General features: G+C 47.5%; 1 protein-coding gene across 1 annotated transcript; it reads left to right on the forward strand.

Annotated features, from left to right (window-relative positions):
• The first annotated feature begins 20,501 nt into the window (after nt 1-20,501).
• LOC125551589 (tubby-like F-box protein 6) lies at nt 20,502-24,654 on the forward strand. The gene is made up of 6 exons (XM_048714841.1): nt 20,502-21,345; nt 21,925-22,012; nt 22,105-22,234; nt 22,717-22,896; nt 23,263-23,731; nt 24,362-24,654. Exons 1-5 carry the CDS (start codon nt 20,998-21,000, stop codon nt 23,723-23,725), a joined length of 1,209 nt encoding a protein of 402 aa, XP_048570798.1. The 5' UTR covers nt 20,502-20,997; the 3' UTR covers nt 23,726-23,731; nt 24,362-24,654.
• The last annotated feature ends 1,252 nt before the right edge of the window (nt 24,655-25,906 follow it).

Consider the following 25,906-nt stretch of genomic DNA (forward strand, 5'->3'; position numbering starts at 1 on the left):
GTTTCCTATGTATTGGACTATTGGCCATTATTTTACCTAATGGATATAAGATAATATATGCTTTTGAGTGTATTTTCTTAAATATATATATAAATTCAACACGACAAACTACTTGCTTGCATGAACTCTCATAGGAGAAGAAAGAGCAGCAACCGCGTAGGGTTACTTCCATGCTGTAGGCTTGGTCCCTCTCCTATCTTCTATGCGGCGGCTTCATCAGCAACTAGAGGATTGGAGACCTGCCCCTCTTGTTGTTCTTAATTTTTGTATGTCTTTGTTTTCCTTTGATTTTTAATTCCTTTCAGCATTAATATGGTGGTCTCGGCGTTGGTGTGTACAGATAAGGTCTCTCAGCCTCTCTCTCTACTTCGATGTTGTCTGATTTGGCATCAACGAAGGGCACATAAGTGGTCTAAGCATAAATGCTATCAGATCGGTGTGCTCTTTCTGAATCTTGACATTTGATGTGTCAATGAAGGTAAGCTGTTGTCTAGCTCTTGATGCCGCTATTTCGACTTCTTTGTCCGTTTGTTCTAGGGGAAGATCCGGTTTTTCGAACCCTCTGAATTGGCGCTGAAGGATTATAAGCATGTGATGTGCGGGGGTGATGCCTAATCAATGTTTCCTCGTTGTCTATTAGATTTAGTTGCTAGTGATCGAGTGGCTCTTGTGATCTTCAAAGCATTGTATGGTGATGATCTCTTTCTTTTATTATGATTTTCAAGTTGCGGCGAGCCGCCAACAATCGAAAGAAGACGACTAATATGGTTTTGAGTAATTCTATTATTTATACGATGTGTCGTGCGTGATTGTTTTATTCTTTTATGGTGGCTACCATTTTTCCTTTCTAAATAATATTTATTTATGAGATAAAATACAGAAGCTATTATGGTGTGTAATTTGATCCGCTACGTACACATACATATTAAGGAAATATACAACGATTAATAAGATAGTCTTATTTTAAACCCGCTAGCCTAATCTATAGAAGGAAAGAAAATAATTTATAAATGAGTTGTTCCTAATTTATCTTTAATAACTACTCCCTCTGACCCATATTAAATGTCGCTGAAATGGATGTATCTAAGTGTATTTTAATGCTAGATACATATGTTTAAGCATCGGTTAATATGAAACAAAGGAAGTAGATATTACTAAACATATAGTGACACGTGTCTTAATTTAGTAAGATAGCGTATAAATAAATTTGATTGATTGCAACGCGCCAACCCAAGCTTCTAACTTATATATTTCTCATGATTTTTTCCTCACTTTCATATTAGTATTGATCCTACCTGGCATATACTCCCTATAGTGAGCCGTGTGCTGTTTGAGATTTAAATTTGACCATAAATTTAACCAATATGGATGACTGCAGCGGGAGCAAAATTTAATTTATGATCAAATTTAAATCTTAAAAAACATAAACACAGTACATTATGAAATGAAAGGAATATATAAGATAAGTAACACATATACCATGAGCACCAACCAACGGATTTCCGAATATACTACCATTGTAGATATCGAGAAAGAAAATTCTAGGTCTCCCTTGCAAATCCCAGTGGCCTTTGTGCGGACGGGGTCAGATGAAGGTAAAGGTCAAGGGGGAGTCAAGCGCCAAAAAACCCCAGCAACAAGCCCAAAGCCGATGAGGGGCAAAGGACAAAAGAGATGAATGATGCAGCGGGTGGGCAGGCAATGATGATTCCCTCGCCATCCTGAAATCTGCTTGCATTGACACCGGGTGGGTCAGTGTGTCTTCTAAAGAATAAGCGCACATTAATTAGTTTGATTAACGGAGTAGTACTAGTAATAATCTCTATTTTTAATGGAGCAGTTGATAGTTTAGTACTTCAGTTTTATTTTCGTCTGGTTTTATTTCCTTCCACCTCTCACCACTCTCTTCATCTCTACTCTTAATGAAGTAGTTGGTAGTCTGGTACTCCGGTCTTACTTTCATCCGGTTTTATTTCCTCCCACCTCCCACCACCCCCTCCATGCTGGTTTTTTATCAATCTATTTATTTTTCTCTTCACTCTTTTATTACAAATCAACACTTTCCTGACGTACAAAAAAATGCCTATTTAACTTTCCTAAATTGTTCAAATCAACCAATCCCTCTCTTTAGAAAATAAATAATAGATTTTCAGGAAACAACTAACGTATTTGAAGGAAATCAAGCAATCCCTCTCCCTTCGATCTCTGGTACGATCTCGCCACAGACCCCGATTTTTCTATTCCAGTAAAATCCGTTGGAGAAAACCCCCGAAAAAAATCACGTGTTCAAGGGAGGTTTGTACTTCGTTGTTCCCTCCTCCTAACGCCATCGATCGATCTGGGCGATTTTCTCTCCCACTGATTCCTTTCCTTCCTCCTGTTTTAGTTTTTATTGCGTGCTCTTTTTACTTCCCTAATATCTATATATTCCCGATTTTCTAACACAAAGGATGGCTCTTCTACAAAAATTCCTTCTTCTTTCTCCTCACCCGAGGAAACCTAGCCCTACTCTCTAGCAGTTTGTTGTGGCGGGCGTCAGATGCATAGCCGGCGGAGGTGGACGGGATCGGCTTCCTCAGGGGGGTTCAGCGCCTGTTGCATGCGTCCGGGCTTCGGTGCCACAAGCACAGCTCCTCCACACCGCATGGCCATGATGTCGACTGGGGGGGTGGGGGGGGAAGCTCACGTTGAGGGAGATCGGCATGCTGCTCTGTATGTATTTCTCCATGACGCTCAGGAGGACAACGGCTACGTCCAGTCCGCTGAACCATGTCCTCTGCTCAGCATCCGAAGCCATATGGTACCAGGACGGCAGGACCCCACGCCCATGGCATGACTCATGAGTACCATCCTCATAGGTTGAACTGATGGATAGTTGTATTTAGATCTTGCTCTCTCTACCAGTACGATGTGGTGGTGTCTTCGGGATTGATGGTCCATCGGAAAAAATGACATGAAGGACCTGTGCATGGCAAGTTACAAGATTTAGATCCGGTCTTTTTTACTCGCCCCTCTGTGGTTCTTCACTTCTCCTTATTCTGCTTCTCACTGAATTTTCAGTTTTACCTTTGATTACATATGGTCGCAAGCAACGTTGACGACATAAGCTAGCTAGATCGGTGCACTCCAAATAAAGAATTAGTGAACAATGCCGGAGTGGAATGGAGCACTTAGGCTAAATTAATCGTGTAGGGGATGACAACTTTAAATGTGAGTATATGCATCCTACTTTTCTTATCTTTTCTCTCTGCATAGTGATGACTGCACTCAAATTCTAGCAAAAAAGAACAGTAGCCTTGATGGCTAATTTGGATTTTATAATTTGTACTTTTCAATACATATTTCTAAGAAAATCTGATGTGCTTATAACTAACGAGTTGCAGGGTTGGCCTGAGGAAAAACATTTTTTTTCAAATTATGAGCTTTTTTCTTGTGATCTGTAACCCCGGTGGTGTTGCTGCTTTTAACTTCTACTGATCACTACAACCGCACAATATTTCCTTAGGAAAGACTTTGATATTTTTGACAATTAGCAGAAAAGTTTATTGTGTGAACAGACTATGCAATTGTCCATAAAAGGTATGTTTTGTTTTTCATTATTTCTTCCCATAACTCAGTTTCGGCAGTCATCTTGACAATATTTATTTTTATGCCACCGGGGAATAGTTTCAGCAGAGTGGACAATGGAGTTAGCACTTGACCATGATGACTCTTCCTTATAGATTGATAGTTTTACAAATTTGCCGTACTAGCTAGAGTTAGTACATGCAGGGTGTGCTTTGTAGGCTTTGTACTTCATTGATATACAACTGCTTTCATCAGTAAACCGGGATATATTCTGCTGGAGATTCAGCTAGGATACATATGCATTTGCCGTATACTTCAGAGTTTTTTTCCCCATGGGAATATCTTTTGAGAAAGGGGATACCACATGTTGGTTGTTGTCATTGTATTAGCTACCTCTATTGTGTCTATATCATTTAAATTTTGGGCAAGTACAATCCCTTTTCAATAAATTTGTATAAGTTTTTGGCTTGCGAATATTTTTTGTTTGTAGATCATTGGCATCATTTTTCTGTTCACCACTTGATATGCAATGTAAGATACCGCAAATTATAATATACTGAGAAATATCTAATGCAATCAACTTTTGTTTTAGCATGTCTACTAACATTTTTCTCTTCTCCTATTAGATGTTATGATCTACACCAGAGCAATCATGCATGTATATTTATGCTATGCTATAGGGCCACTGAAGAATTTTACATAACAAGAAGATGTTATGCACCATATATTCCAAATTACTTTCCTCACCAACTTTTTTTGGAAATGGAGGTATACCCCCGGCCTCTGCATCATGATGATGCATGCGGCCCTTTTATTAAAAATCCAGAACTTTCCTCACCAACTGGCATGCACTTCTCTGTTTTATGTTATGTATTACTTTAGCCGCAACTTTTATGTATGCAAGGGATGCAATTAGGCTGAATAGTGCAATTATAGGTTTCCTTAAGTTGTTCAATATCCCAGAATTAGTATAACATGCAAGGGATGCAATTAGGCTGAATAGTGCAATTATAGGTTTCCTTAACTTGTTCAATATCCCAGAATTAGTATAACATTTGCTATACATAATTACCAAGAATCAAGAATTTATTCTTCTTTTGACTAATATTGTGTTTAAATGATCCTTTCTACCTTTCCGAGGACGATAGAAGGGTACACAATGGCTGCTAGAGTGAGATAAAGAAAGACCAACACCTTGTTTGTCGCAACAAGGTCAAAAAAAATATCTTGGGAAATTCTTAAATTCGTATATATGAGCAACTCGTTAAACAAGGTTGAAAATCGCAATGTTATTCTGTTGCGGTATTTACATAAGTTGGTTCATATGTTAGAGTCCTTTTCAATTATTTTAGTCATAATGAAAGGGCGACCGCTAGGCACCAGACAAGCGGCGCAAGGGTTCGACCTGTCACCCGCTGTCGTGGTTCTAAGCCTGACAGTAGAATGGAGGGTAGGAATGTAGAGGCAAGATCCTAGCTATGGATGAGTTGTACATGCGAGTTTTACGAGTTCAGGCCCTTCTCGGAGGAAGTAACAGCCCTACATCTCGGAGCCCGGAGGCGGTCGACTGGATTATACGCGTGTGAGTTACAGGGGGTGAAAACCCTTGTCCCTAAGGAGGGGGTGGCTTATATAGAGTTCGTCAGACCCCTCCCGCCCTCGGTTACAAAGGGTTTAAGGTACATAAAGGTAGAGACGTTACTGGTAACGCCTGTAATAAAAGTACATAAATAACCATTAAAGTTATGACTTAAATCCCGACCATTGCAGAGTGAGTGGCTCTTAGTCTTCTGGTAGTCGAGTGGTACATGGCTTTATGGTCGAGTGGACGATGATTTTTCTTCGACTGCTTCTGGTTCTTTAAGGGATGTCCTTGGGGAGGGTATCTTGATCAGATCCATGACGCTACCTTAGGTACATAGCTTCGTCTTTAGCCCCCGAATGGATCAGGGTTTGAGTGAGGAAGGAGTTGAGAACACTTCCGACTCATTCTTCGTGCTATGAGTATATCTTGCTCTGGATCAATGAACTGAGGGGATACCATCAACTTCTTTTTCAGTCGCCTTGGTCCATTCTTAGTTTTTGTCGAGTGAACTTTCACGGTAGAGTTCTGAATGACGATGTGGAGGATGTTTTCCGTCTGGCAAGTTGCTCTGCTCTCCGCGGATTTCGCGGGATTCGAATTTTGTGAAGCGCGCCGGACGGGCAAGGCCGTGGTAATCGGGACGGATTAGGCAGGTCACCTCGATCCCCGCGCCACCTTTTTCGCCACGTATCACGCGCGCGACTGTTGCGGGATTTTTTTAGATCGTCTGGGCCTACAAGTCAGTCACTCGGGAATGACCTTATAAAATACACCGGACCGGCCCTTTGAATAGTGCGCCCTCATTCTCTTTCTTCTTCCTCAGACTTCTCCGCCGCGCCCGCTTCCGTTCTCTGCGTCGCAACCTCGCTCAGACTCGATCCGCCGCCATGGGAAAAGAGAAGACGATGGCGTTGGAGCACGCGAAGAAGGCGACCGCGAAGGCGAAGGGCAAGAGGACCATCCGGGGCGAAGAAGGCGGATCCTCGTCAAGATCCGGCTTGCCGCCGGGCTGGATCCAGGGCGACTAGATCCGCTCGACGATCAGCCAGGACGACCTCGACGACCTGGTGGAGGGGGGACTGATCCCCCACGAATCGGCGCGGCTCCCGGGGAACGAGACAGAGCCGCAGCCGCGGGAGGGTGAGTGCGTTCTCCTCGCCACTCACGTCGACCGCGGGTTTTCTTTGCCTCCCCATCCTTTCTTTCGTGGCTTTTTGAACTTCTTCGGGGCTCAACTCCACCACTTCACTCCAAACACCATAGTTTATCTGGCTGCCTTTGTGTCAATGTGCGAAAATTTCTTGTGTTGTCGACCGCACTGGTGTCTCTTCAAACACATATTCACCTATCGCTCCCAGTCGGTCAAGAAGGCCAATCCAAGTGATGAAAGGACACACGTGATCCAGATGTGCGGGGGCCTTGGGATCCAGATGAGGAACAAGAGTACCCTTCCCGGCGATGATCCTTCCCGACTTGGTCCGGGGCTAGCAGTCGACTTGGTCTTACTGTAAGGACCAACCGACCCCGGGTCAGTCGACTGGACTTTCCCTGGCTCGAGTGGAGAAGCCCTCCTCCTTGAGGGTGATCCCGGAAGAGAAGGCGCAGATCAAGGCGTTGGTCAAGCGGGTCGTCCAACTTGTCCGCGACGGGGTGACTGGGATGGACCTGCTGGAGGTCTTTCTTAGTCGATGCATTCAACCACTTCAGGCCCGTGACCATCCGATGTGGATGTACTCGGGACTCGAGGACTCCACTCGGATCCACCCGGAGGACGTCAGCGAAGACACGGTGGAGAAGTGGCTGAGGGGAATCACCAGCAACAAAGACAATCCCCGGGGGGTTTAGGAGGGTGATTCCATTCGACCACTCGCGCCAGCCAAAACAGGTATGATTCTGCTTTGCCAAGTATCTTCTCGATTCACTGTGTGACACCTTGTTGATGATCGACTGTATTTCCTTTGCTCTTTGTCCTTTCAGGCTCTCATTGATATGTACTCGATGCCCAATGGAATGCAGGAGCAAGACGTCGAGGAAGGAGCAAGCAGGGGCGAGAGTGGCGAGTGGCACTCGGATGCAGAGGAGGACGAGGAGAGCGACGACTCGAGTGATGACGAAGAGGTCGACTCGCCTCCTCGCAGAGAGAGGAGATCCAAGCATGCTCACGACTCGGCGAGCACCCCGGTCCTGGCGACCGCGCCGACTGGGCAAACTTCGAAGCGCCCCGGGACGTCTTCCCCAGCGTCGATTGAGAAGGCTCCAAAGCAGCTCAAGGTTGTGCCGCCTCCTGCGCCAAAAGCATCGAAGGCCACCTCCTCCAAACCACCGAAGGCTTTGCCTAGAATCAAAGTGACCATCCCCACCATCTCCGGGTAATCATCTGACCTGTTCTTTTCGTCGATTCGAGGAACATAACGTAACCGACTGAGTGCGGACATTTGCAGTGCTGCTACATCAGGAACCTCTTCCTACCAGTACCGAGACGAGAAGATGGAAGATGCGGTTACCTCCAACCCAGGTAAAAACTCTTACAATCTTGTTCTTGATTACTTGGTCGATTGAATTCTAGCAGTTCACTTGGGGCCGACTGAACTTCTCCGCAGCTCCACCCAACGTCATCGATCTCCCAGATGACGACAAAGACGTGGCTCCCAGGCCCAGAAAGAGCAAAAAGGTAGCGACTGGTAAGACGTCTCAGCAGGGACCAACGACAACACCAACCGTCCGTCAATCTGAAGACATGGGCGGGGCCTCTGTAACTTTCGATGTACCCTTGTCGAGTGAGCGCCCCGCACCGTCGACTGTACCGGTGTTTCCTTCAGTCGTCCAATCTCCCGCCTCAGAGCTCCAAGCTGCTGCACCTGGGTCGTCTGCCCCCTTCTTCACCAGCTACCCTGTTCTGGAAAACCAGTCGGATGCGGCTGCGGAAGCCATCCGTCAGGCTAACGTGATGATGGAGCAGATGAAGACGGCGCACGAGAATAGCCAGGCTACTTACGATGCCAGCGCTGCTCTCCGGGCCAATGTCCAAGTAAGTAGACTTTCGACTGACCTTGTTCTATTAGGATATGCTACCCGAAATATTTTCTTCCATACAATCTCCTGTTGTTTGCGTCGAATCTGTACACCCACTGGGTGTTTTGTTGTCTTTGGTATTTGCGCTTGTTCACTCGGTCTGGGCGAGTAGGATCTGAACCGGTGGGGGCACGCTAAGTGCACCCACTGGGTGTAGTCCCCGAGACCGCAGTCGAGTACTGGGAGTCGACTAGGGTCTGAGTTCTTTCTTCCTTTCTTTTCTTCCACTTGACCCAGGCGGACCGGTTGAATGAGATCTGAACCGGTGGGGGCATGCTAAGTGCACCCACTGGGCGTAGTCCCTGAGACCGCAGTCGACTGCTGGAAGTCGACTGGGGTCTAAATAGTTTTTTTTGACTGACCCGGGCGGACCGGTCGAGTTGGGTCTGAATCAGCGGGGGGCACGCCAAGTGCACCCGCTGGGTGTAGTCCCCAAGACCGCAGTCGACTGCGTGCAGTCGGCTGAGGTCTAAGTGAACTCTTTAAGTTTTATTCACTCGAAAGTAAATAACCTTTGATCTTGTCGATTGACACGTCTTTTGCCTCCTACAGAAATCTTGTACTCTCATTTCCAAGTTTGCTGAACTTGAGGAGAAGCAGTGGCAACTCAACCTCGACTTGGAGCTGGTCCAACAGAATTTGAAGAAAGCTCAAGATGAAGTTGCTGGTATGGAAGGTAACTGCCTGTCGACTGTTCACGTCGATCGTCTTTTAAAATATTTCTTCGATCTCTTGTTTCATCTGATTGCTTCTTTTGCAGAGAAAATGAAGTTGGCTCTAGAGAAAAAGGACTCGGACCTTGCAGCTGCACAGAAGGAAGCCCAGGATAAGACTGCCCTTGCAGACCAGAAGATGGCTTCAGTCGGAGCGTTGGAAGGGGAGGTGAACAAGCTGAAGTCATGTCTCAACGAGTCTAACCGAGAAGTGAGTCGTCTGAAGAAGGATAAAATTGTCCTGAATGAAAAGCTGGAGTCTGCGGTCCACAAGAGGAATGACACGGAAGCTTATCTGAGAACTCTTGCCAAGAAGCTCTATCTCATGCTGGAAGGTACTCCTTTTAAACCGACTGTGTTGGTGCTTGCAAATGAATCATGTCCAGTCGACTCACAAATTTTTTTGACTGTAGAATTCTGTCGAGACTTTGATGAGGAAACTTGAAGGGCCGAGACGGGTTTGGACCCTATCGCTTCTCCAGTTTGCGACAAAACTGCCATGAACGTGCACCGACTGGAGTCTCGTGTCGCCAGCGTCACAAGTTACCTCGCGCGTCTGAAGGTGGCAGTCTCACGAGTCGACTCATTGCTCTGGCCAAGGGCGACGCTTCAAAATGACCTGGAATCTCTGATGCCTCGACTCGATGAGATCCCTGATCGAGTGCAAGAATGGAAGAAATCCTCCGTCCGGTGTGGTGCTGATGTGGCGCTGTCCTTGGTGCGAGTCCACTGCAAGGAAGCTCGTGAAGACAAGCTGGCGGCGATCAAGATCGCTAACACCAAAAGGAATGACTTCCAGTCCTTTATGGAGACTTTCATCGTTGCTGCCACTCGGATCGCGGATGCGATCGACTTGGACGAATTCGTCAAACCTGCCAGCCCTCCTCCTGCCGAGTGAACAAACTTATGAAATTTGAATCTGTCTTAAATTTGCCTCGGAATGCCGAGTGATTGCTGTAACCATTAAACTCCTTCGGGCTTTATGCTCGAATACTTTTGATTTGCTGCCTGGAACTTTAGGATTTATCCGAATTACTTTTGAGCATACTTGCGATTGCTTTTGGGGTCTGCTCCATTGTATATGTGGCGTAGCTCGGAGGAGAAGGCTGAAGTCGACCTGCGCTTCGCCGTCCTTGCGGACAAGGATGGAGCGTACGTTGTATTTGTGGTGTAGCTCGGAGAAGAGGACCGTGGTCGACCCCCGCCTCGTCGTCCTTGCGGACAAGGATGGAGCGTACGTTGTACTTGTGGCATAGCTCGGAGAAGAGGGCCACGGTCGACCTACACCTCGTCGTCCTTGCGGACAAGGATTTTATAAACTTAGGAGAGTGCTGGACTGCGCTAAGCCCTCTGAGTGGGAGGATTGCTCACCACTCGGTAGGATTTTACAAACTTAGGCGAGTATGGGACTGCAGCTAAGCCCCCGAGTGAGAGGGTTGCTCACCACTCGATAGGATTTTACAAACTTAGGCGAGTACTGGACTGCACCTAAGCCTCCGAGTGGGAGGATTGCTCACCACTCGGTAGGATTTTACAAACTTAGGCGAGTACTGGACTGCAGCTAAGCCCCCGAGTGGGAGGATTGCTCACCACTCGGTAGGATTTTACAAACTTAGGCGAGTACTGGACTGCAGCTAAGCCCCCGAGTGGGAGGATTGCTCACCACTCGGTAGGATTTTACAAACTTAGGCGAGTACTGGACTGCAGCTAAGCCCCCGAGTGGGAGAATTGCTCACCACTCCGTAGGATTTTACAAACTTAGGCGAGTACTGGACTGCAGCTAAGCCCCCGAGTGGGAGGATTGCTCACCACTCGGTAGGATTTTACAAACTTAGGCGAGTACTGGACTGCAGCTAAGTCCCCGAGTGGGAGGATTGCTCACCACTCGGTAGGATTTTACAAACTTAGGCGAGTACTTGACTGCAGCTAAGCCCCTGAGTGGGAGGATTGCTCACCACTCGGTAGGATTTTCTTTCGAGCTTAGGCGAAACGGATTCGCGGCTAAGCCTCCCGAGTGTGAGGCTTGCTCATCACTCGGTAGGATTTTCTTTTGAACTTAGGCGAAACGGATTCGCGGCTAAGCCTCCCGAGTGAGAGGCTTGCTCATCACTCGGTAGGATTTTCTTTCGAACTTAGGCGAAACGGATTCGCGGCTAAGCCCACCCACTGGGGGATTTCAGAGGTAAGTAAAACAACAACAATCGTGCGAGAAGACTGAAAAGCTCTTGTCTTTGACGAACAAATTACAAAGGTACTTCTTATTACATTTTATTCGAGCGAGTGCTTAAGTATAAAAAGGGCGAAGCAGCTCCGCGTTCCAAGCCCGTGGCTCGTCCTTCTGATGCTCAACAATGTAAAGATGGTATGATCCATTGTGGAGAACTTTGGTGATGATGAAGGGGCCTTCCCAAGCTGGGGCGAGCTTGTGTGGTTTCTGTTGATCCACTCGAAGAACTAGGTCTCCCTCTTGAAAGGTACGATCCCTCACGTTTCTGGCGTGGAATCGACGCAAGTCTTGTTGATAAATGGTCGATCGGATCAAGGCCATCTCTCTTTCCTCCTCTAAGAGGTCGACTGAATCTTGCCGGGCCTGCTCTGCTTCCTCTTCGGAGAAGAGCTCGACTCGAGGTGCGTTGTGGAGCAGGTCACTTGGCAGAACAGCTTCGGCTCCATAGACCAAAAAGAAAGGAGTTTGTCCGGTCAACCGATTGGGAGTTGTCCTCAACCCCCAAAGAACCAACGGAAGTTCATCGACCCAAGTGCCTGCTGCGTGTTTGAGATCACGCATCAGTCGGGGTTTCAGTCCTTTGAGAATTAGGCCATTCGCTCTTTCTGCTTGTCCGTTCGACTGCGGGTGAGCGACTGAAGCATAGTCGACTCGTGTGCCTTGAGAAGCGCAGAAAGCTCTAAACTCATCAGAATCGAAGTTCGACCCATTGTCAGTGATGCTGCCATGTGGAACTCCATATCTGAATGTTAATTCTCTGATAAAACTGACAGCGGTGCTGGCTTCAAGATTCTTGATAGGTTTAGCTTCGATCCATTTGGTAAACTTGTCGACTGCCATGAGCACATGAGTGAAGCCGCTCCTACCAGTTCTCAGTGGTCCAACCATATCCAATCCCCAAACAACAAAGGGCCAGACGAGGGGAATGGTCTTCAAGGCTGACGCTGACTTGTGAGACATGTCCGAGTAAAACTGGCAGCCTTCACATCTGTCGACTATATCTTTCGCCATTTCATTTGCTCGTGGCCAATAGAATCCGGCTCGGTATGCTTTAGCCACGATGGTCCGAGAGGACGCATGGTGACCACAGATTCCCGAGTGGATGTCATTGAGGATCATTCGACCTTCTTCTGGCGTTATGCATCTCTGACCGACTCCAGTCACGCTTTCTCTGAACAGTTGTCCTCTTATCACAGTGAAGGCCTTGGATCGACGGACGATCTGCCGAGCCTCTTCTTCGTCCTCCAGGAGTTCCTTCCTAAGGATGTACGCAATGTACGGCACTGTCCAGTCGAGAGTAATGACCAGAACCTCTATGATTAGGTCGACCACGGCTGGGACCTCGACTTCAATCGGATCTGTGGCGCTCTTAGGCTGCGGGGGCTCTTCCATAAAAGGATCTTCCTGAACTGTCGGTGTGCGAATATGTTCCAAAAACACATTGCTGGGAATGGCTTCTCTCTTGGAACCTATCTTTGCCAAGTCATCGGCTGCTTGATTTTTCAGATGGGGTATGTGATGGAGCTCTAACCCCTCAAACTTCTTTTCCAACTTCCTCACCGCATTGCAGTAACCAGTCATGGCTGGGCTTCTAACGTCCCATTCTTTCATCACTTGATTGACCACCAAATCTGAGTCACCGTAAACCATAAGGCGATGGACGCCGAGTGAAATGGCCATACGTAACCCATATAGGAGTGCTTCATATTCTGCTTCGTTATTGGAGGAGTCAAAGTGAATCTGGAGGACGTATCTGAGCTTATCTCCTCGGGGGGATACCAGTACCACCCAGCACCAGAACCATTCATCATTTTGGATCCATCAAAGGACATGGTCCAGTGCTCCGAGTGAACTTGAGTCGGCAGTTGTTGTTCGATCCACTCGGCGAGGAAATCTGCCACTGCTTGGGACTTGATAGCTTTCTTTGCCTCAAACTTGATATCTAAGGGAAGGAGTTCAATCGCCCATTTTGCCACTCGACCTGTTGCGTCTCTGTTGTGCAGAATCTCCGACAATGGAGCGTCGCTGACGACTGTAACAGAGTGATCAGAGAAATAGTGTGCAACCTTCTTCGTGGTCATGTAAATCCCATAAACAAGCTTCCGATATTGTGGATATCTCTGCTTTGATGGAGTCATAACTTCAGAAATATAATAAACCAGGCGCTGAACATTATAAGCTTTTCCCTCTTCTTCCCGCTCGACCGTAAGTACTGTACTGACGACTTGTCCAGTGGCTGCTATATAAAGCAGTAAAGGCTCTTTGCTGATTGGGGCAACAAGCACTGGCTGGGTGGAAAGCAGGGCTTTTAGCTCTGCAAATGCTGCATCAGCTTTAGGAGTCCACTCGAACTTATCTGATTTCTTGATTAGTCGGTAAAGAGGCAGTGCCTTTTCACCGAGGCGAGAAATGAGTCCACTTAGGGCGGCCAAACAACCAGTAAGCTTCTGGACATCATTCACACGCACAGGGCATTTCATCCAGAGTATAGCACCCACTTTCTCTGGGTTAGCATCGATCCCTCGTTCGGAAACGAGAAAACCGAGTAGTTTTCCTCCCGGAACTCCAAACGTGCACTTTGATGGATTAAGCTTGATATCATACCTTCTGAGGTTGGCAAAGGTTTCAACAAGGTCAGCCAGTAGGTCGGAACCTTTATGTGACTTGACCACAATGTCATCCATGTATGCTTCCACATTCCGACTGATGTGAGTGAGCAGACACTTCTGAATCATCCGCATGAATGTGGCTCCAGCATTCTTCAAACCGAATGGCATAGTGACATAACAGAAGCACCCAAATGGGGTGATGAAAGCTGTTTTTATTTCGTCAGGTCCGTACAGACAGATCTGGTGGTACCCGGAGTAGGCGTCCAAAAAGGACAAACGCTCGCACCCCGCAGTCGAGTCGACTATCTGGTCGATGCGAGGGAGAGGAAAGTGATCTTTCGGGCAGGCCTGATTGATATGTTTGAAGTCAATGCACATGCAAAGTGAGTTGTCCTTCTTTGGGACCATGACAACATTAGCTAACCACTCGGAGTGGTAAATCTCACGGATAAACTCAGCTGCCAAAAGCCGAGCCACCTCTTCACCGATTGCCTTCCTCTTCTGTATGGCGGACCGTCGAAGATGTTCTTTGACTGGTTTCACTTCTGGGTCGACTCACAAACGATGCTCAGCCAGTCCCCTGGGAACACCTGACATGCCTGAAGGTTTCCATGCAAAGATGTCCCAGTTCTCACGGAGGAACTGGGTGAGCGCTTCTTCCTATTTGGAGTCGAGTGTTGTTGAAATGCGAGTCAGAGCAGCATTGGGATCCGTCGAGTGGATGTGAATCGACTTTGTTTCGCTATACGACTGGAATGCTGAATCCGTGGCGGGCTTCTTGGCTCGCAACAAATCACTCAGATCTACATTTTTTTTGATATTCTTGCAATTCTACTACGGCCATCTGTGCATCGGCGATCTTTGAGCCCTTCTAGAAGCACTCTTCCGCCTTCTTCCGACTACCAGTGATAGTGATCACCCCTTTGGGACCAGGCATCTTCAATTTGAGGTACACGTAACATGGTCGAGCCATAAAATGTGCATAAGCTGGCCTGCCCAGAATAGCATGATAGGCACTCTGGAAATCCACAACTTCAAATGTCAACTTTTCTTTGCGGTAATTCTTGGAATCACCGAAAACCACGTCGAGAGCAATCTGGCCGAGTGATGCAGCCTTCTTGCCAGGAATGACCCCATGGAAACTCATATTACTTTCACTGAGTCTGGACATCGGAATGCCCATTCCTTGCAACATCTCTGCATACAGTATATTCAGGCCACTGCCACCATCCATCAGAACCTTAGTCAGTCGGGTGCCTTCGACTACTGGGTCGACCACCAATGCTTGCCTCCCAGGGGTGGCTATGTGCGCTGGGTGATCGGACTGGTCGAATGTAATGGCAGTCTGGGACCACTTCAAATAACTGGGTGTCACCGGAGCGACCATGTTCACTTCTCTGTTGATGACTTTCAATCGACTTTTACTCTCAACGTCAGCGAAAATCATCAGAGTGGAATTCACGTGGGGATAACCATCATCATCCTCTTCCTCATCCTCAACCTTGTCCGCTTCTTTCTCCTTTTCCTTGGGTTGTTTCTCTCAGAATTGTTGGATTAGGAGTCGACACTGCCGAGTGGTATGCTTCGGGTAAATGAAGTTACCCTTTTCATCTTTGTTGGTGTGGATGTGGCATGGCAAATCCAGCACATCATTTCCATCTTGATCTTTTACTTTCTTGGGGTTCCACGACCCTTTGGGCTTCCCCTTTGAACTTTCCTTGAGTCACGGCTAAGGATTCGCCAGGAGCGGCTGTCTCGGCTTTGCGCTTCTACTTCCGAATGGAGTTTCCTCCTCCGGTTTCATGGGCGACTGCTTTGTGCTTGCCACTCCGGAGTCGGTCTTCTTCTTCACCGTTGGCATACTTGGTGGAAATTTCCATCATCCGAGTCAGAGTCATATCTCCTGTCCGACCGAATTTCAGATTCAACTCCCGATACTTGACGCCTTCTTTAAAGGCACAAATTTCCTGATGATCAGACACATTTTCCACCGTGTGATGCAATGTGATCCATCTCTGGATATAATCCCTCAAAGTCTCATTCGGTTTCTGAACACAACACTGTAATTCTGTCAACCCTGCCGGCCGTTTGCAAGTACCTTCGAATGTTCTGACAAATACTCGGGCAAGATCTTCCCAAGTGTAAATACTACTAGGTGCTAACTGATTCAGCCATGCTCTAGCCGAGCCCTCCAGCATCAGAGGAAGGTGTTTCATGGCCACTTCATCATTGCCGCCACCAATCTGGACAGCCACTCGGTAGTCTTCAAGCCAAGTATCAGGCTTGGACTCGCTAGTGAACTTACTGACTCCAGTCGCCAACCTGAAGTTGGGGGGAATCACTGCAGCCCTGATGGCTCTACTGAAGCACTCCAGACCTGAGACACGCACCCTGCTGCTGGTTGGTAAATCTCTGTCATGACCCTCTCGGTGAGCTCTGTTTCTGTCGACTAAGCCCTGAACGAGAATAGATCTCGCATCAAAGCCCGGCTCTCTGGGGTCGACTGGAATCCCTCGCCCCATACTATGAGGGCGCCTATACGACAGAGTCCTTGGGGGAGGTGTGGGCACTCGACCATGATCATCGCGATCGACTAGGTGATCATACTGCTCACAGTTTCTGTACTGATCTCGTCGATCTCCACATCCTCATGCCTCTGGGGCGATCTTGGGCTGTGAGCCGACTGAACTGTGTCTGCAACCACGGGCCTGCTATGGATCCTATTCCGCGACCGAGATACTGATGTATTCTGCTCTCCTATCGCACGGAGCAAAGCTCGGATCTACACCAGACCTCGACCAGCTTCTGACTGGGAAGGTTGGATCGATTCCGCTATCCGGGTTGCAATTGCGAGATTTTGGATCGGAGTTCGGTATACCTGAGTCGGAGGCGGAAAGAGTTGACGTCGACTGGATTCGGGAGCACGCTGTTGAGCACGCTCGTCGAGTGCGCGCTGGAGGTTCTCCAGTCGAGTGCGCTCGGCCAAGTTGGCCAGGCGCGCCTCCTCCAAGGCCTGGGCCTCGGGGGTTTCTCCAACGATAGGAGTGTGAAGCGCATCCATGTTCCGGCGGCGAAGTTCTTCTCTCCGCTGCGAAGAGAGGGGTTCGGGGCGGTACTCTTCATGAATACGCGACGGATCGCCGCCCCCATCGCCTCCGTCTTCACGGGTGAAGCCAGGAGGACTGCGTGGTCCATTGACCATCAAAACTTCCGCCGCTGGGTCATTGCTGTCACACTCGGATGCAGTCTCTACGGAGCCAGTCGATAGATCGAATAGGCCGTAGAGGGTTTCGTCGGGCTCGATTGCCGCAACTTGAGGGGTGGCCGACTGGCGAGCCACCGCCATGCTTCAACCACCGCTGAAGCCTCGAACGACCGGAACGTTTGCTCTGGCGGGCCGCAAGGAGGGGAAAAGCTACAGGAGCCGACTGATACTGGGTTGACGGCTGCCGCAGGAGGACGCCACGGACACACGCGCGAAAGTGTGTTGCTCCGCGGGCGGGGAGCGCATCAACGTCGAGTGGAGCCTCCTGAAGCCAAGCGGAGTCGTCGGCGACAAACACGAGCGCGCCGAGACGGATCTCGCGGCCCTCAGCCAAACCTCTGCCTGAAACCATGATGAAGGGGATCGGAAAAATTGCAACCTCTCCAACAAGTCGCTAAGACACCTGCCCCACGGTGGGCGCCAACTGTCGTGGTTCTAAGCCTGACAGTAGAATGGGGGTAGGAATGTAGAGGCAAGATCCTAGCTATGGAGGAGTTGTACATGCGAGTTTTATGAGTTCAGGCCCTTCTCGGAGGAAGTAACAACCCTATGTCTCGGAGCCCGGAGGCGGTCGACTGGATTTTACGCGTGTGAGTTACAGGGGGTGCGAACCCTTGTCCCTGAGGAGGGGGGTGGCTTATATAGAGTTTGCCAGACCCCTCCCGCCCTCAGTTACAAAGGGTTTAAGGTACATAAAGGTAGAGACGTTACTGGTAACGCCTGTAATAGAAGTACATAAATGACCATTAAAGCTATGACTTAAATCCCGACCGTTGTAGAGTGAGTGGCTCTTAGTCTTCTAGTAGTCGAGTGGTACATGGCTTTATGGTCGAGTGGACGATGATTTTTCTTCGACTGCTTCTGGTTCTTTAAGGGATGTCCTCGGGGAGGGTATCTTGATCAGATCCATGACCCTACCCTAGGTACATAGCTTCGTCACCCGCAGACCGTCAGATTAGGCCTCCCATAGCTTCCCGATCCCGCTACCTCACGTCACCTCATCTTCTTCGCCAAACTGTTTCATCCCGAATCAGAAACGGACATGGGCGAGTCCTTCTTCGATGTCGCTGGCCGCATCTGCCTCACGCGCTCCCCACGACTCAGAGCAGTTGTCGCTGCCCTGTAGTCATCCCGCGCAACCAACACTACAAGCAAGCCCGTCGCTCCCGTAGCCGGTGGCCGTTGAAACACATCCTTCCTGGGTTTGCAAAAAAAGTTTTTGCTGCCAAGGTCATAACTCTGTTGCCGCTTAGTTCCAGCACACAGGAATCATGATAGCAGCGGCACCGGTTAGAAAGATCCCCACTCACCGATGCTTGCCGGCACCATGGCTCTCCCCACATTGCAGCTCCAGCAACACGGTTGTAGAGTCGCCAAAAAACGCTTGCAGCTCTAGTGCACATGGACGTAGCTTCGCCAGTACACAGTTGAAGCATTTTTGCAATGACAGCGTCACCGGTTGCAGCTCCGGCGACACGGTTATAGCAGTGCCAAAATGGTTGTAGCTTTGATGCACGTGGATGTAGCTTGTGCGGGATATGGTTGAAGCATTTTGTCGATGACGGCGGTGCCGGTTGCATCTCCTGTGTGCACCATTCTGGCGTCTACAAGAGCTGGTGGTAGCCCCCTTGATACATGGTTGTAACATTTTCTCCGACGCCTATGTCAGCGGGTGCAGTCCGTGTGTGTACGATTGTAGCTCCTGTGTGCATGGTTTCCAGTACACGGTTCCCGCGGTTGCAGCTCCCGGTGTGCGTAGTTCCAGCTCGTGATCACCGTCGACGCAGCTCCGCCGTCGGGTGGTTCTAGCATACGGTCACCATGGTTTAGCTTTTTTTTCCATCGCAATTGCAACTTTCTCTATGTCGGCCGTGGCTTCTGTCGGTGCCGGTCGTGCTTCCGCCATAGTCGGTTCTAGCATTGGCCAACCCCGTTCATGATGCCGGTGGTCCAGCGAGGTGCGTGCTCCTACGGTGCGGCCTAGCCTTGCCAACACCGGCCCCTTGCACACAGTGCTCCTCTTGTTTGTAGCAACGGTGTCGACACCTCGAGAGCTGCTCATCCCATGACGTCTCATGGTTCCTAGCACCGGCCCGTGCAATTGGTTATGAGGAGGGGATCATTGGTTGAGAGAGGAGGGGCAGGAGGATCTCATCTATGGCACGGGAGAGAGAAAAAACAAAGAGGAAAGGTGTGCGCGGGTGGACAGCGAATAAGTGGCTGGGAGAGGTTGGAAAAGAGACAAGACCTGCGTGCGTTATGGCCGACTGATTTCCTTTTATCGCACAAAGCGTCGGCGTTTGGAGCAACGGTTCGGCCGGCGGGAAATGTTTCCCTAATGAAAACACATGACTTATTAGAGGTAGTATTTTCAGCTACATCACCATCATTAATTTTTTTGATTATTTTCCTCGATGTTGTGGAAAGTGTTGTGTGTACTTTTGTATCGTATGATTTGTGTGGTCTCTGCATGTTTGAAAATGATGTGGACACATGTGGGCCTCCCATTTACATTATCCGACAGATATGGATGTGAGTTGGGGTTGGTTTGTTCAGTTACAATTGTCTGAGCGGAATAATTTCCCTACTTTATAAAATGTGTCAAATTGCATTTCGTTGGAGATGGCTTTGTAGCAAATTGCATGAACGAGCGGTTCATATATTTCTTGGTTAGGATAGAAGGATAAATGTTCTGATTTGTTGCTTCAAGAGTTAATGGCATACATGTTTGCGTATGAGTTGCATTCCCAACAATGGACATCATATTTTGTTTTTGGGGGGGGGGGGGTCACGAGCGGCGCAGGCGGATCAGCTGAAACATGGGTGGAGGGGATCAGGGCGGAGAGCAAGGCAGTTGGCGGGCGACTCCTTGACGGTGTGTGTGTGTGGAAGTATGGTATGAAGGATGAAGGAGAGAGGGCGTCATGAAGAAGGTGAGGTGGGTATTATATGGTTTTAAAGTAGAGGACTCGAGCGAGAAAGGCTCCGCTATGGCAGAAACCGAGCATGAACTGGAGGGTTTGACAGAAAAAGGGAAGGGTGCGTCGTGGGGTGGGGTTTTTGTGTTGGGCCCACGTGTTGAGATACCATGGTGAATAGTTCAGACAACAAAATTTCGTCCCCATATATGCTCAGGATTTGACGGAGCCTTGACTGTCTAGATGATTGAATTTAGGGAGCTTGATGAGCGCCTGTTTGATGTCCAAAAATACTCAAGCGTATAAGAAAGAAATGAACTTTTACGATGTAGATAACCTTAATTATTTATTTATTTGATTCGTTTATATGCATTGTAGCCTATAACAATGTACGGGCATTCTACGAGTATTAGTTAGTAGTAGTAATTGGGACGAGTGAGTGGATGGTCGGTGAGTGGATGGACGCCCACTCGAAGGAACCCTGATCCCAGCTCAAACTCCATCCCATTACCCCACGCCATTATATAAGCACGCAGTTAGGAGCGTCTCCGACCGGTTCTTTGTGCCACCACCACCTATCTATCTATCGCCATTCGCCCAACCACCTAAAAATTCCCCGGGCACCTACCCTAATCCTCATCCCAATCCACAAAACGAAAATCTTCCGTTCCTCTATTCGAATCTTGCTTCTTCTTCTTCCCGTCATCTCCACAAAACCAAGAAAAGAATCTCTGCGAAATTGCAGCGCCATTATTGGAGGTTGGTCTGCTTCATGCTTGCTTGCTATCCCTATCGGCTTTTCTCTTGGGTGGGTTGAGTGCGTTCCTTGGGCTGGCTGGATTTATTCTGGGATCCCGGGCATACATTGCCTCCTCCTTGCACCTTGCACCATAGCTTCTTTGCCGGCTCCTCACGCGCTCCGCTCGGTTAATCCAAAGATTCGCTATTTCTCTCTGCTCCTACATGTGAGATTCCTTTCTTTCCGGTTCAAGCTTGGCATTCGAATTCCTCATTTCTTGAGCGGGTGGCCGAGCAAGGGGAATGTCTTTCCGGAGCCTAATTCAGGACATGAAGGACGAGTTCGGCAACATCTCGCGCCACGGCCTGCGCTCCTCCCGCTCGCACCGCACCGCCGCCGGGCCCGGGGCCCCGCGGGTGGTCTCCGTCGGGCTGGCGGACGCGTTGGAAGGGACCTGCTGGGCGCAGCTGCCTCCGGAGCTCCTGCGGGAGGTGCTGGTCAGGATCGACGACTCCCAGGGCTGCTGGCCCTCCCGCCGGGACGTCGTGGCATGCGCGGGCGTCTGCCGGGCATGGAGGGGCATCATGAAGGAGGTCGTGCGCGTCCCGGAGGCGTCCGCCAAGCTCACCTTCCCTATCTCGCTCAAGCAGGTTCGCGCTCCCCTCTTCATCACCCTCACTCACTCATGCTACCAACCATGTAGTACGTACGTATTAATTAATTAGCTTCATTGCCGTCGTGGTATTTAGGATCATCAATCGTAGTATTTAGAGCAGTATCGTGAATTACCTTAGTAAGTATAGCGGTGAGGGATGGTGATTGAATAAAATCATACATTACGTTGCTCAAGTCTCTGGGATTAAAGCAGAGAGCTATCATCATGGAAGGTGCCAACCATCTGGTTTTCTTAAAGCCTTCTTGTATTGGGAAACTTGTAATGTTGGTTGGATGTCTTCCTGGTTCATGACTTGACGACTAGAGAGGGTTGTTGGTAAACTACATTTGCCATGATGGAGTGATGTATAAGGAAATGTGACAAGTAAGATGAGCAAATGCCAACTTGATGTATGCTATGCCCTTTATCTGAGGTGTCCGATAAGCTTAGCTTTAGATTGCAGTATCAATTGGCTTTTTTTTGTGTGTGGTTCTAGTAAGAATTTATTACACTTCCGTGTAATATTATCTCAATACTAAATTTTATTTGTACTAACTCCATAATTAATGTGCAGCCTGGCCCAAAGGATGGTACTCTCAAATGTTTCATAAGAAGAAACCGGACTACTCAGACGTATTATCTGTATATTGGACTCACAGAAGGTATGCTCCTTAATCATCCCCATTTTAATGGGCTCAAGCATTGTAGCTATGCAGACTATAGTGGGTTCATGCTTACTACTTTTTGGTTGCAGCACTGGCTGATGATGGGAAGTTCTTGCTTGCTGCACGCAAATGCAGAAAGCCTACATACACAGACTACCTTATTTATCTTGATATGGGTGATATGTCAAAGGGAAGCAGCACCTATATTGGCAAGCTAAGGTGATCTTTTGAGATTTGATCTCCATTCAAAGCTATGATTTGTGCTATTTCCTTGATATTACGGATAACCAAGATCCTTTAGTTCTATTGTAGGTTGTTTCAGCTAAATTCTAGTCTGCGTTGTTTCTTTCTTCTTTTGGAAAATACACCTTAAAGTCAAGAAAACAGAGTACTATTTGTTTTTCCATTTGTTGTCGTGTTAAGTTAATACTGTGTGAAATTGTAAAAAAAAGAAGGTATTTTCTACTCTAGGTTCTACGCCCAGCCTCTGCATCGATTGATGCACATGGCATAGCACCGAGCATCAACTGGTCTTAGTTAGTAAGATGAAAACTACATATTTTTATGTTAAGATAATTTGCTTGTCAGGAGCATTCAATGGAAAGTTATTCTTGGCTATATTGTTGTCTGAATTGTTTTCATGATTGATATATTCCGGAATAACAACACAAAAATGACCTGACCAACTATTTCATGAACAGGTCGAACTTTCTGGGAACAAAGTTTACCGTCTATGATGCTCATCCACCGTATGATGGGGCTGTCGTCTCAAAAAGCCGGTCTGCTCGTGTGATTGGTTTGAACCAGGTCTCCCCAAGAGTTCCTGCTGGCAATTATCCAGTTTCACACATTTCTTATGAGTTGAATGTTTTGGGCTCCAGGTATGGCTATTCACACTGTTGTTCTGCTGTCTTAATTAGATCTATATTATCGTTTTTGGTATAAATATATATAACACCTGATAGTAGCAAACTCACAGTATGTTACTATCTACTGTAATTCTGAGTGGTTAGAATATTGGTTTTGATTATTGCAGCTGATTTTATTGGTAAATCACCACGGTATAAGCAAATTAGATTTAATTGACAGGGGCATGAACATATAAATACGTAAAGGCTCCAACACTGATAAGCGTAACCCTTTAGATGTTAATTGACACTGTATGGTAACATTACTGTATTAAATTCCTCGTATAACACGTGTGATGGAAGGATATCACTCATTGTCCTGTTGCATACCTGCTGCAGAGGTCCAAGAAGGATGAACTGTGTTATGAGTTCTATCCCTGCATCAGCAGTTGAAGAGGGGGGCAAAGCTCCAACACAAACTGAATTTCCCCTTGGTAACCTTGACTCCTTCCCGTCGATTCCATTCTTCAGATCAAAATCTGCTCGGATAGACAGTGCACCCGCTCAGGCTCAGGACAAAGAGAAGCTGGTGCTGAAGAACAAGTCTCCTCGGTGGCATGAGCAGCTGCAATGTTGGTGCCTCAATTTCCGTGGGCGGGTGACGGTTGCGTCAGTGAAGAACTTTCAGCTGGTGGCTTCGGATGAGAATGGAGCAGCTGGCCAGGAGCATGACAAGGTGATTCTGCAGTTTGGAAAGATAGGCAAAGACTTGTTCACCATGGACTACCGCTACCCGATATCAGCATTTCAATCATTTGCAATATGTCTGAGCAGTTTCGATACCAAAATTGCTTGTGAATGAGACAAGGTAATTATTTCTTTCCCTTTTTCCGTGTTAATAGTACTCCTTACTGTGCTCTAATGCGAGTATATCTAGCACAGTAATCAACCATGATCGGAATTTAGCTACTCGCATTAGAGTGACTTGTATCCACATGTGGAGTAGCTAAATCCTGATCATGGTTGATTACTGTGCTAGATAGATATACTCGCATTAGAGTGACTTGTATCCACATGTTGATCGATCGGTAACGACATTATGTATTAAACCGCTACATGTTGGCTCCTTAGATTCCAGAGACAGTAGGATGGTGAGAGTTTGACAAGATCCAGCATTTTGATTGGCTGTTGGCGTTGGGGTCTCTAACCTGCATGTGTCTGCTGCCTATTTTGTCCAATTCCAACTGATCTTGTAGAAAAATATCCAGTTCCAGCTGGTCTCTCCTGTTAGACAGGGTTAGGTCCAAATTAGATGCTGACAGTTGACGCGTGTTTGCAGTCCTCTAATATAATAGTAATTAAAAACATGCTGTGTAAACTAGTTAGCATGCAGTTTCTTATGTTAAACTTGTGTGGTTAACCCAAGTGTGGGTTTTAGTTTTCATTTGGATGAACCCTTGGGCCTCATGTATGCATGTATGTATATATGTACCTGCAGGTGGTGGGGAAAATCATGGCAGCTGGAAGGAGGGAGGAAAACTGAAGCAAAGTATTGGGTGGACCGTCGCCTGAAGTTTGTCCAGTGGTGTATATAATATAGCTATCTCTCTATCTAGTTTATTTTTCCAAAATTTAGAGTCTGTATATCTATCCCCACTTCCCAGTGATGCAGAATTGTTTGTGTGGCATTGCCAAACCTGATGAGTTTATTTGTGTACTCCATCCACATGGTAGGAGCAACGTTGCAATTCGGCAGCTCCGGAGGATTTAAAACATAACGGTTGTTCTTCAGTTCTATGCATGTCACAAAGTAAAGTATGCGTGTGGGCTTGGGCATTTTTGATCTGGGGAGCCGTCCGACGAAGATTTTTTTTAATTACTTTTCAACCCGTTAGCCCCATCTTCCATTGGATCTTGCTCCTTCTCCCTCGTCTCGTCGCCATTAACAATAATCCTACCCGTCAACATCGATCGGTTATAACCAGTCGCAAAAAAAAAAAAAACATCGATCGGTTAACAAACATGTTTGACCACCATGGCTCGCTTCACTTTCTACCTCACCGAAGCCCTTTTTTTGCGAATAAATTCTTGTATTACTCCAAAAGCTCAAAGTTTACAATCAAGTTCAAAATTTTCTAAAGGGCGAGGGGGCTGATCCAAGCCAAACAACAGTGCGACGTTCGGATCTCCAAAATTTGCCATGAAATGACTAGATTTGTTTTAACTACGGCGAATATGAGTAATACAAGAATCCCGTTTCTTCATGCTTCTTTTGATATCCTCGACCAAAAAAGCGTACCTCGATTTGTTGCCTTCTCTATTCTTGATCATCATGACTGCCTCAAGGCAACCGTTTTCAAATTTTTTTTTCGAAAAGGGGGACTCTCCGGCCTCTGCATCAGAACGATGCATACGTCCATATTTAAAGATAAATAAAGAGGTTCAACAAGACCTTAAAGTTTGAAAACAAAAAAGCGGCTAGCTCACAAAGAGCCACAACGCCAAAAACAAAAGGCCCAAAAGCCACAACCGGCTGGCATAACACAAGATAGGTAAACTAATCGCCTATCCTATTACATGACTGCCATCCGAACCGGTTGAACATATCCCGCGCTACCATCTCCCACCGGACAGATCCAATAACCCAACGCCCCCTGGCCTCCGTCAGAGTGAGTAAGGACCACATACGGATCAATGCAGTAGCTCGGAATAAAACCTGCAAAAAATGAATAGTTGTTGTTCTGTTAAAAGTCAAATCATTTATGCAGTTCCAAATTGCCCATAACAACGCACAAACTCCTACGCGAATGTGTCTAGCTGTTTCAGACTCTATCCCAACAAGCCACGTTCCAAATAACGAACTGACCGAATTCGGAGGAGTAATGTTAAAGGCAATTTGCACCGTGCGCCACAAAACTCTCGCCAACGGGCAATCAAAGAAGAGGTGCTTGATAGTTTCGTCACGATCACAAAAACTACACCTAGTAGATCCTGTCCAGTTGCGCTTAGCCAAATTATTCTTTGTTAAAATGACTTGTTTATG

This window comes from Triticum urartu, chromosome 4 (assembly GCF_003073215.2).
Source record: "Triticum urartu cultivar G1812 chromosome 4, Tu2.1, whole genome shotgun sequence".
Classification (NCBI taxonomy): Eukaryota; Viridiplantae; Streptophyta; class Magnoliopsida; order Poales; family Poaceae; genus Triticum; species Triticum urartu.

Excerpts from the sequence above, each read along its gene's own strand:
- LOC125551589 (XM_048714841.1), top strand. The coding sequence starts at position 20,998 with ATGTCTTTCCGGAGCCTAATTCAGGACATGAAGGACGAGTTCGGCAAC. Across the intron at positions 21,346-21,924 it reads TCCCTATCTCGCTCAAGCAG|CCTGGCCCAAAGGATGGTAC; the intron begins GTTCGCGCTCCC and ends ATTAATGTGCAG. Across the intron at positions 22,897-23,262 it reads TTGAATGTTTTGGGCTCCAG|AGGTCCAAGAAGGATGAACT; the intron begins GTATGGCTATTC and ends TACCTGCTGCAG.